The sequence below is a fragment of the Rhinichthys klamathensis genome, unplaced genomic scaffold, assembly GCF_029890125.1.
Source record: "Rhinichthys klamathensis goyatoka isolate OS25496 unplaced genomic scaffold, OSU_Roscu_1.1 h1tg000046l_1, whole genome shotgun sequence".
NCBI classification, from domain to species: Eukaryota; Metazoa; Chordata; class Actinopteri; order Cypriniformes; family Leuciscidae; genus Rhinichthys; species Rhinichthys klamathensis.
The window spans coordinates 3800893-3820237 of record NW_026606593.1 but is presented as its reverse complement, the minus strand read 5'-3'; the positions used below and the strand labels follow the sequence as shown (position 1 = coordinate 3820237).

Sequence of the window (19345 nt, the reverse complement as noted above, 5' to 3'; positions counted from 1 at the left end):
AGTTCGCCGGTGCTAGGCTAGCGCGAGTCAACGGTAACTGCTAGCCTGCCATTAAAGACAGTTTTACCCACTCCACAGTTCACCAAAAGCAAATAAATTGTAACGCCAGACTATCGATGTAAATGTCTGTTAAGAGAATAATGTTAAAAATCAAACTAGTTATTTTGAAGTTACGGTGGCCGACAGGGAAAGTGGCGTCGTCTGAGATAGCAGAGAGTAGCCAGTTAAGCAGTGAGGTTTCTTTACAAAGATAAATTAAGAAATTAGATTTACTCAATTATTCAGTAAAACGATGTGTTTATTGTGAATATTATTGTGACTTGTTCATCATTGTGTCAGTGTTTTATTCGCTGACTTTAGCTAACTTCTTTGCACAAAGAACAACATAGTGACGAAACACGTTTGTCCGTTTAGGGCTCCTGTAGAAACATGTAAGGGGATCCGTGGTGTGTGTAGATAGAAATGGCTCATTGGTAATAAAAACATAACGGTTCATTAAGGTCTTTATACACCACTGAAAACATCGTTATGGAGGCCTAGCCTATATGATATTGGATTTCTGTCAACAGATCCTCCTAAATATTACACAATGCACCTTTAACTGGCTACTCTCTGCTGTCTCAGACGACGATATCTTTTCGCTTTGAAGCTTCAAACAGTATTGTAAGGTTGGGACAGCTGGTTTGAAAAAAATTGCCGCTTCACGAGAATCGCGACCTCATCTGATGCATAAAAAGGGAAATGAATATGAAATGATGACTTCCCTATAACATAATTTCAGAGGTGTAAAGTCCAGGTTCAGAAAGTAAAAGTCCTCCTCAGTATTTTGTTCCAATCACACATTTAAGCTTTGTTAACCAATTTTTCGGCCTTCAAACGTCTTTAAATGCATAGGCCTGTAGGCTATATCAGAGAAATAAAACTTTTCCATGGGAGACCCTGATCCCACTTCAAATTTGGGACCTCTGTGATTATAAAACCCTGCCAATGGCCCTGACTTTATGGCATTTCTGGAAATCCATTCTTGACCGTCATATGTCCAAGTTCATTTCCCCCTCACAGCTTTTACTTTAACAGGGCAAACTGTCTGTGAACTATGACGTGAGTTGTTAAAACAGTTATAGGAGTGTATTTTTAATCTATATGTATTGTACTTATATCTGTGCCTTTGAATAATACGCAAATGTGCTGTGACTACAAATCCTGAGGACTACAAATCCCAGTGGCTCGATCGGGTATGCCCTGCACAGCAACCACTCGCGGGGGCGGGAATCAAATGCTTCTGTTTGTATCTTAAAAAAGCAAGCAAACACGGAAGTAAATGCTATAGAAATAATCAGTCATCAGTTGCAGAATGTGCATTTTAGGATACTGTCTGTCAAAATGTCGTTTACTTGCATGCTGGATAGAAAAGCTATGGGGCGTCTTGTTGCTTGCCTGTGAGGAAGTGTGCAGAGTGTAAACGTGTAAACAACAGCCAAAAACACATACGAACAAAACCGCCGTCTCATTGTAATGGAATAAAGTGAAACATGCGTCATATACGGGAAGTTTAACGAGGTCGCTGCACAATTCATGATGTCCGTTTAATAAAGTTGACTTTTATGCGCAGGCACATACCTAGGGCACCTATAAAGAATAATCTAGGCTAATCCCGCCCCTCTACATTCAATGATTGGACAGTGAAACGAAGGTTTCCGGAAAACCGGTGTGCTATTGGCTGCTTTAGCTGCCTATTCGCGACGTCATCAGGCGTTCGAAATATATAAAGCACCGAAAGCCCCGGTCCTCTCAGTGTGATTCTGCAGCTCATTAGTTAGTTCATCCGAGTGATTTAGCCGAACAGTTAGGGTTTAGAAAACTATCATTGTGATCAGTACCTCCACACAGCTTTGCTGATATTCTAAAATGGGGTTCGTTCGTATATAAGCTTTATTTTTAAGGGGTGTGTCCTCTGAACGTATTGTTTTGAATCTGAATCTGACGTCAGCGGACAGCTGTGTGTATTAATGCACTGGTGTTTTCAGTGCGGGATGTGCAAGGACAGCTGTCGCTAACACTGACCAAGCTGTTGTGGGTTTTTCTTTCGTCCGCTGGAGAGGGAGGCAGGCATTGGGCTGTGTACCTTTAAGAGAGGGCGGAGAGAGTTAGAGCCCCGGGGCTGTGTGCTGAACACAGTACTGATCCTGTTTAGGTATCTTTTCCTTTTTTCTCTTCTGTTTTTTCGTGTTGATTTTTACTGTGCTATGTATTATTCATAAATGACGCTTGGAGGCGGAGTTTAGACACAGTATCAGTAATAACAGCAGTGTCGAGACGAGAGGAGGAGAACTCGCTGACACTGAAGGTGGGTGGACGTTTTGCCAACGTCGACCTAACTTGAACATTTACTTTCTTTATGCACACTTGGCAGATGTTGTCAGGAGCTGACACCAGTTTAACAGGTGTTTCGTCAGGTAACGTTAAGCTTTATGCGTATTTTATGCAAAAAAAAAAAATAATAATTAGTTTTTAGGTTTTATAATTTTAAGTTGTATGAGTGTATTAAGGATTCTTCTATTTAACTTCTGTTAATAACCCATCAGCCCGTTCTTAAGGTTTTGTTGTCATCCTTATCAGAACTTTACTTGTGTTGAAATAACGTTGCTACTGAGTAACGTTAGTTAAAAGAAAGCTTTGGGAGTTTTGAAATAAATCCAGATTTTTTTTTAAATCTTATTGGGAATCATAGTCAGAAACTCTTAAAATATATATATTTTTAGTTCTTTTGGAATCCTGAAAGATACTTTTTATTAGGATTAGTGGTTGACCTATTGTTTTTTCTATATTTGCTTTTGATATAAAAGTAAAATTACATGATAGCAAATAGATAAACAAAAATGCTGAATTTGGATAACTGCTTAATTTGCCCAACATCAACAAACCAAAATCATTAAAGGGTTAGTTCACCCAAAAACGAAAATTCTGTCATTAATTACTCACCCTCATGTCGTTCCAAACCCGTAAGACTTTAGTTAATTTTCGGAAAACAAATGAAGATATATTTTATGAAATCTAAGGGCTTTCTGGCCCTCCATTGACAGCTATGCAACTACCACTTTGACGGTTCAAAGCGTTCATAAAGAGGTCGTAAAACTAATCCATATGAATTGAGCGGTTTAGTCCAAATTTTCTGAAGAGACACGATTGCTTTATACTGTATGATGAACAGATTGAATTTAGGCTTTTATTATGATATAAACATTTATCAACTCACACATCAGTTGTGGTAAACAGAAGCTCAAGCATGTTAACTTGATTACACAGGACGTGTGAGCTTCTGTTTATTTTAGCTGATCCATGTTTATTTGCGAGAAAATTTGGACTAAACTGCTCAATTCATATTGATTAGTTTTATGATCTTTTTATGAACTTTTTGGTAGTTGCGTAGCTGTCAATGGAGGAAGAGAAAGCTCTCAGATTGATAAACGAAAGTCTTAGGGGTTTGGAACGAGGGTGAGTAATTAATGACTGAATTTTCATTTTTGGGTGAACTATCCCTTTAAATAAATTGGACCTGAACTAGACAGAATCATTTCAATAAATCTGCCAATTGCACAAAATCGCAAAAACCAGTACTACTGGTATACATCGTCTGACTGAATTATTAGACTGTCACTTATTAGAATCCTTTAGGATTGGATAGCCAAATATTGAAATTCTTTTGAGTATGTATGGTAGTTATTAGTAGTTATTGCATGTTCACATGGACTTGTGGATGATTGCTTTGTGCTTTCATTTCAGATCCATGTCTTCTCCAGCTTCAACCTGAAAAATGATAGAGATGTCATTTGACAAAGGAACTGTTTTATCCTGTGAGGGCCAAACAGACCCCACTTCCCAACAGCACTCAGAACTTACTAGAAATGTTTCCAGCATTGACGATCTCCATCCATCTGACAAGACCACAGTTATAAACCTCAGCAAAGAGGGTGGTGAAAAGGCAGGAAGTGATGCATTAGTGGAGCACAGAGAGAAAACCAATGCCACAGATAACAACGCTGCGAGTGACAGTGGGGATGTTGGGATCGAATCGTCTACACAAACCCAAAATGGCACCCAGCAGCCCAAACCTCAACAGCAGAAAGTCAATAAGCGGCGCAACACTATGAGTTCTGGATTCAAACACCCTGGTTATGGTAAACGACGACGCCGTGCCAACTCAGACAGTGAGTCAGTCCTGCCAACGAATTTCCTAATGGGCGGGAACATTTTTGACCCACTCAACCTTAACAGCCTTCTGGATGAAGAGGTGAACCGGGCTCTTAATGCAGAGACACCCAAGTCCTCGCCATTGCCTGCCAAAAACAGAGACCCTGTAGAGATTCTGATACCCAGAGATATCACAGACCCCCTCAATCTCAATTGCCTTAGTGCAGGACATAGAAGTCAGTTGACGTCTCCCTTAAAAGGTAGCGGAGGCAGGCGAAGACATCGAAACAAGCACCATGGAGCAAGCACTGGAGGATGTGGGAAAGGTTTTGGTGAAGGAGTCGCACAGATCGATTTACTCGAGCCTAACGGCTGTGCAACAGTACAAGATGATGGAAAACCAACGCTCCCCTTGACACATTTGCACTCGGGGGTTCAACAAACGTGTTCAAGTGTGGTGAACACCCTTGTTCCTGAGGACCAGACGTTATCGGACTCGACTCTTGAGGCTCAGTGTTCAGATAAGCCCAGTTTAACCACAAATGGCGGTGAGGTGAAGGAGAAAGCCATTGACACCTCAACTGCACCTCCATCTACAAACCCCACCAATGCTCCATCAAACAGGCAGCGCAAACGCAGGCGTGCCGGCGGCAGATTGGAGAACCCAGACAGTGCAAATGAGGTGAAAAGTTGGGGTCAGACTCAGAGATCTGGAAGGCCTTCTCAGGCTTTTCACACGCCAGGAACGGGCTCTCGTACCGGAGCAGCAGAAAGACCACAGCAAAATCCGAACCATTGGAGGCCACAGTACAACAACAGCAACAACCAGCCGAAAAAGAAGTTCCAGTTCGGCAACTATAATAAATACTATGGTTATCGGAACCCAGGTCTGAGCGAGGATCCTCGTATGCGTGTTTTTAATCCCGAGTGGTTCCGAGGGAAGGCTGTGTTGGATCTGGGCTGCAACACCGGTCACCTGACGCTGTCCATCGCCAAAAATTGGCGTCCGGCACGGATTGTGGGCCTGGATATTGATGGAGCATTGATACACGCTGCTCGGCAGAATATACGGCACTATCTCTCTGAGGTCCACACGCAGCAGGCCCGACGTTCTGGGGAAAATGGGGAGGGGGATCGAGGGGAAGGGAGGGAGAGGATGGAAGAAAAGAGTCAGGGGAAGGAGACAGACAAAGAGAGTTTTGTTGTGAAAGAGGATGAGGATGGGGAAAAAACAAAGCATGCGGATAAAGTGAACAAATGCATGGTCGGGGAAGGAATGGAAGTTGGTCGAGAAGAGAAAGGCCGATCCACAGAGGCTGATCAGCGAGGAAAGAGTGGGAAAATGGAAGATGGAGCATTGGTAAGTCTCCCTGATGCGAAGCATTCATTCCCTGTCTCGCTCCGGATCTCAAGAGGACCCATAGCTGGCCCCCCTTTGCCTGAGACAAACACAAACAGTCTCCCTCCTGGAGATTTCCCTGCTAATGTGACCTTTGTCAAGGTAAGACTGAAAAACTCAATTTCTGTTTTTGCTGATTTTCATTTTAGTTAGAATTCATATTTACTTGACTGGTAAGTTTTGCTCTAAAGCTGTATCGAGTATGTTTGATGTCTCCTTCAATATACACAGTGTAAAATTGAGCTGAATAACGACACTATTGTCCTCATAATTGAGGGATTTTGCAACATTAACAGTGTTATTTCCCAGTTTATCACTATCAAGCTGCTTTGAAACAATCTTTACAGTATAAAGTTCCATATAAATAAATTTGATTACTTAAAATTGTTGATGCATTATACATGCACTCTTCACCTAGAACGCATTTAAACACAAATGGTAGAGTAGTGAAAGTGCAATGTTATGCAGTGTATTTCACTAGTCATTCATACTAGTTTTAGCCGTTTACCTGATTTTTACAAAGCCTCCTGTTTAAAGCACACAATTGTGTCAAGAATTTATTTTAATGGTTCAAGCTCAAGTGCTGTAGACACACGTGAACTAGTTGTGTAGCATAGCTAAAGATAAACTGGCATCTTATGATCTAGGTCTTTGGTCTGTCGCCAGGTTCTGCTTGGCTGTGTGTATTTGCTTATGCATACTCATCCCAAGTGCATTAAGCCTTTACCTTGTTAAAAAAAATAACCTTGTAGACTTACAATGATGGAGTGACCCGAGCCACATCTAGAGATGAGAGAGTATCATAGAGATTTGGAGGTGAAAATCCCTCAGAACAACTTACTGACCAAAATAATTTTCAATAGGTGTGGCACAGTAACTTTTAAAATATGTATGTTTGTATTAAAATCCTGTTAAATAATACTGTCTATGTCCGTCTAACCTACACAGGGGAACTATGTGCTGGAAAGTGATATGTTGGTGAAGATACAAAAGGAAGAGTATGACGTGATTCTATGTTTGAGTGTGACAAAATGGGTCCACTTGAACTGGGGTGACGCTGGACTCAAGCGGCTCTTCCACAGGATATACAATCACTTGCGGCCAGGAGGACTCTTCATTTTGGAGCCTCAACCCTGGAGCTCCTACAGCAAGAGAAAGAAGCTCACTGTAAGACCGCTTTTTTGTCAAAACGTCAGTTTTTCTAACCTGGTGTTCTCGAATGTGTGTCCCACGACCACTTGTGTGATCAGATCTCTGATGCATTTACAGTTGCATAAATAATGTTATGAGATTAACATTTTAAAATATGATGTTTTGGATAAAGAAATATAAAACAATAGGAAAAAATAATAATAATAAAACTTCCAGTTGGTGTCCTAATGAGTCACTAAATCATTCACTCAACAGATTCGTTCAAAACGGCTAATCGATTTATTTATGAATTGGTCATTGAATCATTCACTTGCCTGATTCATTTAAAAATGCCTTATTTATTCATTATCAACACCCCACTGAGAGAGTTCTCTGAACTGATTTCATTGTGAATTGAGCAACAACTGGCAATATACTCTGTATAGTATTAACTTGTTTATTGATCTGATGTATGAAATCAGTATCATATTTGCAATCGTGCCGATATTCAGGAGAAACGTCTCTCTTGCTTTGATGATATTGCTAAACTATAATGTATGTAAAAAAAAAAGTAATTCATACAGAGGCACTTTTTTGCCGTTTTATCTTGAATTTTGAGGTATTTTTATGGACCAAAACATTTTAAACTTGACCTTGGAACAGATAAAAATAGTATTTGATGAACTGAGAGGCCGAGAGAAGATCGGATATGGAAAGTCATCTAAACTCTTAAAGGGATAGTTCACCCAAAAATGAAAATTTTGTCATTACTCACTGTCAAGTTGTTCCAAACCTGTATGAGTTTCTTTTTATGAGTTCAACAGAAGAAAGAAACTCATACAGGTTTGGCACAACGTGTAAATAATGACAAAATGTACATTTTTGTGTGAACTATTCCTTTAAAAGCCCTGTAGCAACATTAACAACTAAATGTAGACCATGATCTCCAATTAACTTTAATGAGTTGCAATAATCAGTTTGGGAAATGAGGCGTGTAAAACAGTCTCCATATCTTTAAATGACAAATATAGGTTTTCCAGGTCAGACAGGGACACGGCTAAACTAAAACCATGCCCACAGAATTTATCAAATTTTACAGCTGAGTCAAATATATCACACCAAGACACACTTGAGCAGGAAATTATTATGGTTGCGAAGTAAATTTACCACAAAACATTGTTTTTCTGAAACAAATGCAACAGCAATATAAGACACCAGTGTTCAGTCAGTGTTGTTGATTGCAGGTTAATGGTTTGTAAGGAAAGTTGCAAAATAATACACAATTCAACTGACATGTTCTGAACATGACTTATGGAATTTAAAGCTGAAATGGTCAGACATCTTAAAGTTGGGCACATGTTGTTGTTGTTTAGTCAAATTGTTGTTCGATTTTTCTCAGGAGGACATCTGTAAGAATTACCATGGCATCCGGTTAAAACCGGACCACTTCTCCTCCTTCCTGACCGCTGATGTGGGATTCTCCAGCTATGAGCTCATCGGAACTCCACAAAATTACTCTAGAGGTCAGAGCTTTGAAATGTGGTGACCAATTCCTACCTATGATATTGTGCAGTATATGCTAATATTTATTTATTTTCTTTCCCTTAGGCTTTCAGAGACCAATCTACCTTTTTCACAAAGGACCCTCGCCTCAAAAGTGACACCACCAGTTTGACCGCCAACTTTGAAATCCACAAATTTGAAGATTATGAAAACAACCAGCATTTGAAATCAATGGAACTTTAAGCATTTTCTTTTGAAATTGAGATGAGACTTTCAATATTTTGAACTCATTGGTGCTGAATAAGATTTTATTTTCTCCTTAAATCTCACATTTCCCCCCATCCAGGGACTCTACTGTTGAATTTTAGCCACATATCAGTTTTTCCCTATTCAAACAAGATGATATCTCATAAAGGACGATGAATGCGAAGAAGCACAAAGTTAAATTAAATTAAATCAAATCCCAAGTAAATCCTGTTAAACACCATTTGTTTTTCTTTTGAAATGAAATTCCCGAAAGTGTAAATTCTTGAGCAACTCTTGTCTACACACAACTGGCAAAATTAAAATGTTTGGTGGTTAAGTTTGCTTTTTTTTTTTCTCAAAAGGAAAGAAGCATGTTACAAATTTTCAGTTTTCAGATTTTTCTCTTTTGTTGTTGCTGTCATGTACTTAATATTTTCTTTTAGTTTTGCACAAAACATGGTTATTATCATAGGAAGCTTTTGACATCTGTCTCCCATCAGCCGCTTTACAGACAGACATGGCCGCCACTTCTAGTAACAAAAGCCAATAGCTCAATTTTATAACAGGATCATATTTAGTCCTTGAAAGTTTTGAAGCTGCAGGTTAGCTGATTTGCTATGACAAAGTGTTTACTGATCCAATGTCTCTAATAAAAAGTTCTGTTCTGATTCTCCAACTGTTAAAAGTTTAACAAACTGATGTACATTTTGTAAATTGTTTGTCCAGAGTTCTTGTCACCACTGAGGTAACCTTGTTGTTGTTGTTGGTTTTATTCATATTTAAAAGTTTGCACTAAAACGAGAGAACACATTTGTCTCCCACATTTGTATTTTGATGTGCAAATGTAAAGTTGGTGTATCTCTGAGAAGGGTCCTTTTAATACAAAGGACTCGACGAAATTGAAAAATAAACTACAAAATAACATGTATTAATGCTGGGCTGTGTTTTTTTTATGTATTCAAGACTTAAACATGTTTTCCTAGTTGATTATTCTGTAAATTTGCGTTTAAAATTCAAAAGTTCAAAATTGTGCGAGATAAAATGGCGCATTATGCCAATAACTACATATACTTGTGGAAGACGACTCTACTTCGACTAGTGGGCCTGATGTTATCTGTAATTGGCCAACTTCTATTATCTCAAAAATAATTTGAAGTGTTTATTGTGTAGTATTTTTGTTATTCAATGTTCATTAAAGCATATCAATGTCATTATTCAGGTGTAATTAAATGATCGGCAGTTGAAGCACTGCAGCGATGGATTTGTCACGTGGTTCCTGCTACTTTTCTCAGCGCTCAGCAACCAGAACCAACAGTCGTTTATTATTACGAGATGCGGTTTATTTTTCTTCAATTCATTTTGTAAAGATTCTTTGGAGGATACCATTTGTATATCAGATCCGAGTCATTAGAATTAAAAAATAAAGGATTAATAAAAAATTATACAAATGTGCACTGCAATGACAAAAATGTCCTGAATGCGGCTCGATGGAGAATATCTTGAACTTTCTTGAATATGTGTCATAGGTAAAAGTTTAATTTGCTGCCCGATGACTCAAGCATTGCATACGGAGCAGTGACATTTCACAATAGTGTGCGCTGCGGCTGCTGTACGTAATATTGCTGAAAATAGTCAAATTACAAATCTGTTCCACTGAAACGACCACAAGAGGGAGCACTTTGACAAAAAACGAGGTGTTTGTGTAAGATGATGAGGAAATGCCTTTATCTGGCTATTTTACATATCAAATATTGTATCACATTCATGATTGTAACATTAATGTCTAAAATTTAAATTGCAAATGTAAGCAATTTGAACATATTGCTTAAGATGCATGCATTTAGCCTATAGTAAAATGCTTTTGTGTGAATCTGTTGATCAGCTTTTTGTCTACAGCAATGTGTGAACACATTTCTGACTGCAGATATGTTATGTGCTAAATATTAATGCCCCCAACACGTGTTTGAGCTTGTATGTATGAGAATGTAATTTTGTGATGACAAGCTTGCTATGGGCAACTGTCCTTTTATGGAAAACCTAATATATTAAAACTCATTTTAGAATTAATGTCACTGTTCCTCTCTCTCTCTCTCTCTCTCTCTCTCTCTCTCTCTCTCTCTCTCTCTCTCTCTCTCTCTCTCTCTCTCTCTCTCTCTCTCTCTCTCTCTCTCTCTCTCTCTCTCTCTCTCTCTCTCTCTCTCTCTCTCTCTCTCTCTCTCTCTCTCTCACACACACACACACACACCAATGCATGCAGTTACAACCACACATAATGCACAATAAAGCAAAAGCGTCTGTGCACGTCGTCCACGCATTTCAACAGACACATACATGCACTTATGCAACAGTGAAGGTGTGAAGATGTAAACAGGTCAATCCATTCAAAGACCAACCAATAAAAGCATGTTTTATTAAAAGCAATTATTACTGTTTTAACAACATCCAATGAAAGCATGCACACTCTCTCTCCTTGCACAGTGCCAGTTTTCTACAGTATTCTCTTCCATACACACATTTTACAGTGTGCGCTCCTGCAACATGCATGGCAGCTCTGCACACACACTATTCCACTTCTGTAACTCAAGTGGCATGTGCTGCATGCCTGGCAGAGACAGATGGTTTGGTTTACACACTGTTCAAACACTTCACACAATGATTCTCTTTGTCAAATGTTGTTATCTGTATAGTTGTAAATGTGTGCATCATCGACAACAGCTTCATTGCGACACCATTAACCCTCGGCCTGACATGCCCGTTCACTCACTTTAATGGTACAGTCCATGGTCTTAAAGGTAAAGTGATACATTAAAATGTCTTTTTTTTTCTTTCAAAATTGTGCACATAAAACCCACTCACTGTGCTTTTTGATAAAATGGACATTATCGGTCTCTTCTTCCCCTTTGCTGTTCAGCACTGGCATTTATACAGAGAAAAGACGGAAGTGTTAACACAAAGGCATATAAACAAGCAAATAAGATGACAGTGTCACTAAAAATAGCCTCATATTCTCTCCTCTCTCTCGGTTTTCTCCTGTCTTTTATTTCTGAGAGAAAATAAAAAAATGCATTGTCTCTTTCACGCAGTCTCCCATTCATATCGGGTATTTTCAGGAAAAGCACACTGTCATATTAATCCATTTCTGCAGTGCCAAAACTGCCAAACTCCTTTGCTGTATATAACCAAAGCACACATAGTGCAGCCTAAATAGTGTTTTTTAAAAAGTATGTATAAATCAATGGACTTTTTGTCACACGAACAGTCACATTACATGGTTAATTAAGCAAACGGCTGCATCCGAAATCGCACACTCTCTTGAGTAGGTACTTATTTTGAATGAGTAGCTAATTACATGTTCTATGAGTCTGTGTATGTAGTACGAATGTACAGTATTCTTCATCGCCAGACAACTTGGCGATGTACTACATTCGCCAAGTTGTCATTATCATGTGACCTATACCGAAGTCAGTTCACTGTCATTCACAAATCCTCTCCCGTGGCATCATGGGAAAGTAAAGTGTCCATCGTATGCAGGGAGTAGTAGGTCATCCAGGTACTTTTAGTCTCTTTTTATGAGTACTGTGAATTTGGACATATACTACTCTAGTCACATACTGTTTTTCGCCAGTATAGTAGGGAAGTATGTGAGTCTTTGCCCATTGACCCACATCAGCAGGGGGCGCTGATGAGCTGCAAAACAATGAACTTTTTCTTCTTCTTTAATTCCTATTCTTTCTTTAGAAATGTTCTTTAATATAGAATGCGTTATCATATGATAGTTTCACTGTTCTTTTTAACTATTAACTGCCCATTGATAATACATAATGCTGCTCATTGACAGAAAGCTTACTGTAGCTGAGAAAAAGATGCAAACCAGCAAACAGTTCATTTATTCAAAATAAACAAACTGACTAATCAACCCCAACCAAGAGGATTTAACAAAAGAAAAAGAAAGCTAATGCATGACGGGAAAATGCATACTGATGTTATAGTTAAAAAATAGGCCAATTTGTTGTGTGAACATGCATACGTGCTTAATAACTTTTTGTTCTAATATCATTTTGATACTATTATAGTTTTTATTTTGATTTACAGTAGTTTTATTTTTATATTTTCTGTTTTCCTTACTTAGTTAAAAAGTTAGTCAGTTAATTTTTTAGTAATTTTGTTGTGTTTTTAAAATTTGCATATAGTTTTTATATACAGTAAAAAGAAAATAGGCCAATTTGTTGTGTGAACACGAAAATACCTGCTTAACATTTATTCCAATTCCTCATAAAACAAAAATATTTCTGATGCTATTATAGTTTCTGTTTATTCAATTAATTTGAATTAAAAAGTTAGTTTAAGTAATTATGTTGTGTTTTTAAAATATGCATATACTTTTTTATAAAAAAATAGGCAAATTTGTTATAAACATGAAAATAACTTTTTATTTTAATTCTGCATAACAAATTTCTAATAATGTTAAATATTGTTCAATGATAGTTTCGATTGTCATCACACTAGAAATGGAAGTTCCAGTCATTGAATTTTAAGCAATATTATTTTAGTACCTTTGAGATACTAGTTTTTATATTAATATTTGGATTTTCACCCTTTTTATTATGCATGTATTTGTTTTTAATATTAGGCCTACCGTTTTTTTGTCTTAAAAAATGCATATATATATATATATATAAATGTAATAATTTTTATTTTAGTTTGAATTATTTTAGTACATCAAGTTGCATCTGCAGTGTATGCGGATTCCATGCGTGCACAGTATACGTTTACGGTTGCATACTGTTTCGCATACTACCTTTTTAAGAACGCAGTACGCTTGTATTCCATTGGAACGCTCACTGATTTCACTGCGCTTAAAAAGCAATGGCCACGTGACAACAACCCGGCTATTTACACAGCAACCACTCTGCAGCGTTGCCAAGGCAACGCCATGACAACCAGGGTAGTACCCTCGTTATCTTTTAGCTGAACTAAATTACATTTGCTGCTTTTCTCGTTTTCCCTAACTCTCTTACTTTCTCTCTACACACACATCTTCGCCTCCCCTTCCATCTTTTTACGTCCCCTCCCTCCGTGCGCGCGCGCTCCCTCTCTCTCTCTACATCTTCATCTTCTGCCGCTTCAGTCCGACTCCGTTCCCTCTTTCTTTTCTCCCCCTCTTCGTCACCTCTCGTATCTGTACTCATCCTCCCCTGCCCACCTCCTTTCATCAGCTCGTATCCTCTCTTCCATCTAGTCTTTTTTTTGTCTCTCACCCCTCATCGATACGAACGCGCGTCCTTTCCTCGTTTGCTAAATCCTGAAGCCTCTCTCTCTTTCTCTCTCTCTCCGTCCCACCCCCTTCCTCTTTACGTTCCCCCCCTCCCTCCATACTCTATTTTCCTCAATGCTGAAGTCAGTCAAAAGAGATACGCTGAAGAAAAGCGGGGCGAACGGCGGGCGCTGAGAGAGAGAACGAGAGAAGGAGAGAAGCTGGAGGGAGAGAGGGGAGAGGGGGGAACGGGGGTTTGGATACATCTCCACCTGTCTTCTTCTCTCTGCCATGGACTGCCTCTGCATAGTGACCACAAAGGTAAGCCAATTCATTCCGTCACGACACCAGAAGCTGGGATATGTGGTGTGAGCGCGCGCGAAGTTTATAGCGTTATTCGGTGGTTCTCCTATGGGAGTGTTCCGTTCCCAGCGATATTCATGGATTCAGCACTTCTTTGTTCTTTTGTCTAATCTTCCGCTCTCACTTTCTCTCTCATCCGAGCTCGTATTTTGAAATCAAATTCCTGCCTGTTTCTAATAGGAGCATCGTGTATTTGCATTCCCTCTCTTGCCTCACTAACGTTACGCGTTTTTTTTTTTTTTGCGCGCGCATGGACGCGTTCAAAAAAACTGGAGGCAACGCAACGGAGACGCGTTTTTTAAAAGTTCAACTTCTTTTTACCTGACTCACTGAAAAGAAAAAAGAAAAACCCAGCAAGACGCCACTAAACTGTCAAAGAGGTCCATCTAAGCGTGTGTGTGTATACAATAATTGAACAATAGCGCAGCGGAACCCAAGAACGCGTCTCGTGTGAACGGAGTTTGAAACTGCAGCTCGTGCTCAATGTGGTGCTGCAGTGTCAGAAATTAACTATGTATATATTTCCCCCCTTTAATTTTTATCTGGACATTGATTCTTAGTCTAACCATATACAAACACTTAATTTAGTTCCGTTGAATCAAACAAATGAAATAAATTCTCAGTCTGAACACTTCTGATGGTTCAAATGAACATCAAATAATAAAGTAGCTGCAAAAGTGCTGTGTACTGCCTACTTGTACTGTACATTTTAATGGCTCGCTGTTTTAAAGGGATAGTTCAGCCAAAAATGAAAATACTGTCATTAATTTCTCAACCTCATGTAGGCCTATTTCCAAACCCGTAGATTTTCGTTCATCTTCAGAACACAAATGAAGATGTTTTTGATGAAATCTGAAAGCTTTCTGTCCCTCCATTGACAGCTAAGCAACTACCACTTTGACGCTTCAAAACGTTTATAAAGAGATCGTAAAACTAATCCATATGAATTGAGCGATTTACTCCAAAATTTTCTGAAGACTCGATCGCTTTATACGACGAACAGATTTAATTTAGATTGTATTCACAAATAAACATTGATCAGCGAACATAATCAGATGCTTAACCGAACCTGCTTTAAGCACGAGAACGAACCTCATTGGTTCTCACACGTCAAGCGAACATGCTTGAGCTTCTGTTTACCACAACTGCGTGAATAAAATGTATGTGAATAAAAGCCTAAATTCAATCTGTTCATCATATAAAGCGATCGAGTCTCTTCAGAAAATTTGGACTAAACCGCTCAATTCATATGAATTATTTTTTAGTGTCAAAGTGGTAGTTGCGTAGCTGTCAATGGAGGGACAGAAACTCTCAGATTTCATCAAAAAGATCTTCATTTGTGTTCTGAAGATGAACGAAAGTCTTACGGGTTTGGAACGACACGAGGGAGAGTAATTAATGATTTTTGGGTGAACTATCCCTTTAAGTTTTGGAGTAATTGGGAGTATTGTATTACTATAGCACTTACTTCAGAAACATTTGACAGCAACAAGGCACAAGAACAGTTCATACCCAAAGACGCTCTCACACACACACATTAAATATCTGGGGCATTTTTGTCAATTTCACTGTCATTTTGGCCTGGAGCCCTGGTTAATTTCTGACCCTGCTGTGGCGCTTCAGACGTGTGATGCTGTCCGTGAGGAGGAGGAGGAGGAGGAAGAGGACATGAAAAGGAAACGAGAGAATAAAGTGAGAGCGATTCGTTAAATTATAGAGAGGGAAGGACATATAAATGTGTGGGAGCCGGAGAACGAGAAGGAAAGCTTTCATTAATAAATGCTCACATGTGATTTGTCATCGAACTGCAGTTAGTGTATGGAGCTGAGACACATCCCACTGCTCCTGACGGCATGTGCCTGTTTGCCCATGTCGTGTTCCTGGCAGAACACTTCCAATGCTTTATGTAACGTTGGCTGGTGCTTTTCTCTCCCGAGCTGGAGTCTGTTCTATCACTTTTCTCTCTCTCTCTCTCATTGTCTTCAGATGGACTCCCACCTTGCATGCTCCTCCTAAACACTATATGACCTCAGTCCCAGCAGACCTACTGTATGAGTGAGTCAGAAAGGTACGGAGAGAAAGAGAGAGAGTTGAAGAGAGAAATTAGCGCAGTGCCTGCTTTTGTGTGGGTTGAGATGGAAATGGTGCACTGGTCTTTGGATGTGCTGTTATTAAAGACCATATATACAGTGATTTCAGTCAGGATTCCTGTTCTGTGAGGCTTATGTTATGTTTCCTTTTCTGTCAAACTATAGGGGATAAATATCTTTTCTTGTTTAATTTTAGCTTTTAATTGTTCCTTTCTTTCTACAGTCAACTAAAATAAGGTAAAATGTAGTACTTTATTTTGAAATGTTGGGAAACTTTGTATTATATCGAGAAATAAAGTAGTGGATCAATTTAAGGCCCGTTCACACATAATAACTGTACCTATAACGATATATAAATATATAATTCTAAAAATCGCTCTGAAGTAAAAGAATAGCATCGTTCACACCACAGCACAGAGAAACAATATCTTTGGAATCTTTTTCAGAACCATTTTTCCAGCTTATGAACTGATTAAAACATCGAAAGCCAATCAGAATCCATCCTGCTTTAACGAACTTGAGCATTTAAAGTGGCAGACGACAAAACTGCTTATAATAAACAGAACGGCAGACCCTAATATAGTTATTGTTGTCTTTATAGTTATCGTTCTTGGTGTGACATCCTCAAGAGAAATAGCCAAAAGAGTCATTTGACATCAAGTAAATATATATGGCTGCACACATACAGCTATAAAACAAATGTAGAGCTTACAGGTGAAACTCGAAAAATTTGAATATGGTGCAAAAGTTCATTTATTTCAGTAATTCAACTTAAACGGTGAAACTAATAGACTCATTACATGCAAAGTGAGATATTTCAAGCCTTTATTTGTTATCATTTTGATGATTATGGCTTACAGCTTATGGAAACCCCAAAGTCAAAATTAGAATATTGTGAAAAGGTTTTCATAAGCTGTAAGCCATAATCATCAAAATTATAACAAATAAAGGCTTGAAATATCTCACTTTGCATGTAATGAGTCTATATAATATATTAGTTTCACCTTTTAAGTTGAATTACTGAAATAAATTAACTTCATAGAGAGTTCATAAATCTTAGACTATCTCTTTGCAAATCTGAGGACAGTTTAAGACATTGTTGAGATATTTTCTAAAACTCTAAATGAGACTTTACTGATTTCTGGGCCATGATTATTACAGTTTTTCTTCTCTATGGAGACATATCTGGAAATTCTAAATTCTATATTTGCATTGCAATCTGATTGCTGTCCAGGAAAAACAAACGACTGCATTAGATTTTAGGATGTCCAGAAAGTTTACTCCGGACACACATTAGTCTCAAAATAGATTCTGGACACCAAAATGATGTTCTTGCCTCAACCGTGGCCTTTTCAAACATCTAGTATTAATATTTAAATGAATGGTTCATATTCATAACCAGCATACATTTTAATGAGCATTAAGTCTGTATGAACCACAGAATACAATTTGCTTTGTTTATTATGCTAACAATTAAATCATTTGCACTGTAGCCAAATGGCTAATTTAAAGCACTTAGCACCTAGCAAGTGTACTAACTGTATATGCTGATCATTCCCTCTTGAAGTTTTCTTAATTACTAACATTCTCTTACTTAAATTAACAACGTAACCCAGTGTTTTTAATCACTATTTCTTTGTTTATCTTAATTAAACGGATAGTTCTGAAAATTCTGTCATCATTTACTCACCGTCAAGTTGTTCCAAACCTGTATGAATTTCTTTCTTATGTTGAACACAAAAGAAGATTTTTTTAAGAAAGATAATGGGCCCCATTGACTTCCATAGTATGGAAGAAAAATACTCTGGATGTCAGTGAGGTCCATCAACTGTTTGGTTACCGACATTCTTCAAAAAATCTTCTTTTGTGTTCAGGAGAAGAAAAAATTCATAGATGTTTGGAACAACTTGTCTTGAGGATGAATAATCTATGATTTTTGGGTGAACTGTCCCTTTAAGGGATGGTCACAGTGCACTTTTAGTTCCGCCCCTTTATTCTGTATTTTTAAGCCAAACTAATCAATAAACAAGGTATAGCTATTGTACTTCAAATCTTAAAAATACGTTTGAAAAAAACTGTACTTGCTGATAATATAATATTAATGAAATAAAAGGCCACTTAAGTGTACTTAAAGAGAGTAAACTTTCATGCCTCTTTCTTAACACGCTTTTAAAAAGTGCACGTTGCAATAATGTCAAATAAAAAGTTTTACTTTAAAGTAATCATTTTTAAATCATTTTGTTTTCATGCTTTAAATAAGTGTTATTTGATATAACATTTAAAGTTACATATTTTAAATGTGCAACATCATTACAAATGTAAAATGTTTGAAAGGTGTCATTATATATGCCATTTCTATTAAAACTTGTGTCATGTATTTAAATATAGCCTATTATTTAACTGCATGACACAAGTTTCAATAGAAATGAGATGATATAGATATAAAGATACATTACATAATTAAGTCCTGATCAAACAGCACTCTTAAGTTTAACTAATTGCATTTCATATACATTTAAACTATTATACTCATATTCATTTAATTGTAAATAACATGGATTTAAAGGGTTAGTTCACCCAAAAATGAAAGTTCTGTCAGTAATTACTCTCCCTCATGTTGTTCCAACCCCGTAAGACTTTCGTTCATTTTCGGAAAACAAATTAAGATATTTTTTATTAAATCTGAGAGCTGGATCACTCCTCCATAGGCTTCTAAGGGATTGAAACTGGCCGGCCTAAAAGTTATTAAAGACATCGTTAAAATACTCCGAGTGACTACAGTGGCTCAACCTTAAGTTTATCAAGCGACGAGAATACTTTTTGTGCGCAAAAAACAAACAAAAATAACGACTTTATTCAACTAATCATTTCCTTCTCTGTACGGCCATGATATTTCACGTAGTGAAACTACGCAAAGCTTCTAGGTTGTACGTCACACGCAGGCTCACTATTGGCCGACGCTGGTCATGTGTGTGATGTGTGACGTGCAACCTAGAAGCTTTGCGCAATATCACTACGTGAAATCTCACGGCCCACAGAGAAGGAAATGAATAGTTGAATAAAGTCGTTATTTTTGTTTGTTTTTTGCGCACAAAAAGTATTCTCGTCGCTTGATAAACTTAAGATTGAGCCACTGTAGTCACTCGGACTATTTTAACGATGTCTTTA

The 19345-nt window shown here is 38.0% G+C and overlaps 2 protein-coding genes across 4 annotated transcripts in view; both read left to right on the top strand.

The window, feature by feature from the left end:
- The first annotated feature begins 1787 nt into the window (after positions 1-1787).
- Positions 1788-8559, top strand: mepcea (methylphosphate capping enzyme a). 3 transcript variants are annotated; one of them, XM_056247422.1, is made up of 5 exons: positions 1788-2194; positions 3784-5692; positions 6539-6757; positions 8121-8244; positions 8330-8559. In XM_056247422.1, exons 2-5 carry the CDS (start codon positions 3815-3817, stop codon positions 8380-8382), a joined length of 2274 nt encoding a protein of 757 aa, XP_056103397.1. In that variant the 5' UTR covers positions 1788-2194; positions 3784-3814; the 3' UTR covers positions 8383-8559. The 3 variants fall into 3 exon arrangements, with proteins under 3 accessions (XP_056103397.1, XP_056103396.1, XP_056103398.1); XM_056247421.1 differs by having other exon boundaries at positions 1788-2347; XM_056247423.1 differs by lacking the exon at positions 1788-2194 and adding an exon at positions 2356-2456.
- A 5010-nt stretch (positions 8560-13569) lies between these two features.
- LOC130082541 (disks large homolog 4) overlaps positions 13570-19345 on the top strand; it is a 204925-nt gene continuing 199149 nt past the window's right edge. Inside the window, exon 1 of the mRNA XM_056247413.1 lies at positions 13570-14045. Coding sequence (XP_056103388.1) covers positions 14016-14045 — 30 coding nt within the window. The 5' untranslated portion in view covers positions 13570-14015. The remainder of the gene's footprint in view (positions 14046-19345) is intronic.

What these genes read in the sequence shown, in the direction of transcription:
- mepcea (XM_056247422.1), top strand. Translation starts at nt 3,815, where the DNA reads ATGATAGAGATGTCATTTGACAAAGGAACTGTTTTATCCTGTGAGGGC. An exon ending in CTAATGTGACCTTTGTCAAG is followed by an intron (nt 5,693 to 6,538) that starts GTAAGACTGAAA and finishes TAACCTACACAG; the next exon opens with GGGAACTATGTGCTGGAAAG. An exon ending in TCCACAAAATTACTCTAGAG is followed by an intron (nt 8,245 to 8,329) that starts GTCAGAGCTTTG and finishes TCTTTCCCTTAG; the next exon opens with GCTTTCAGAGACCAATCTAC.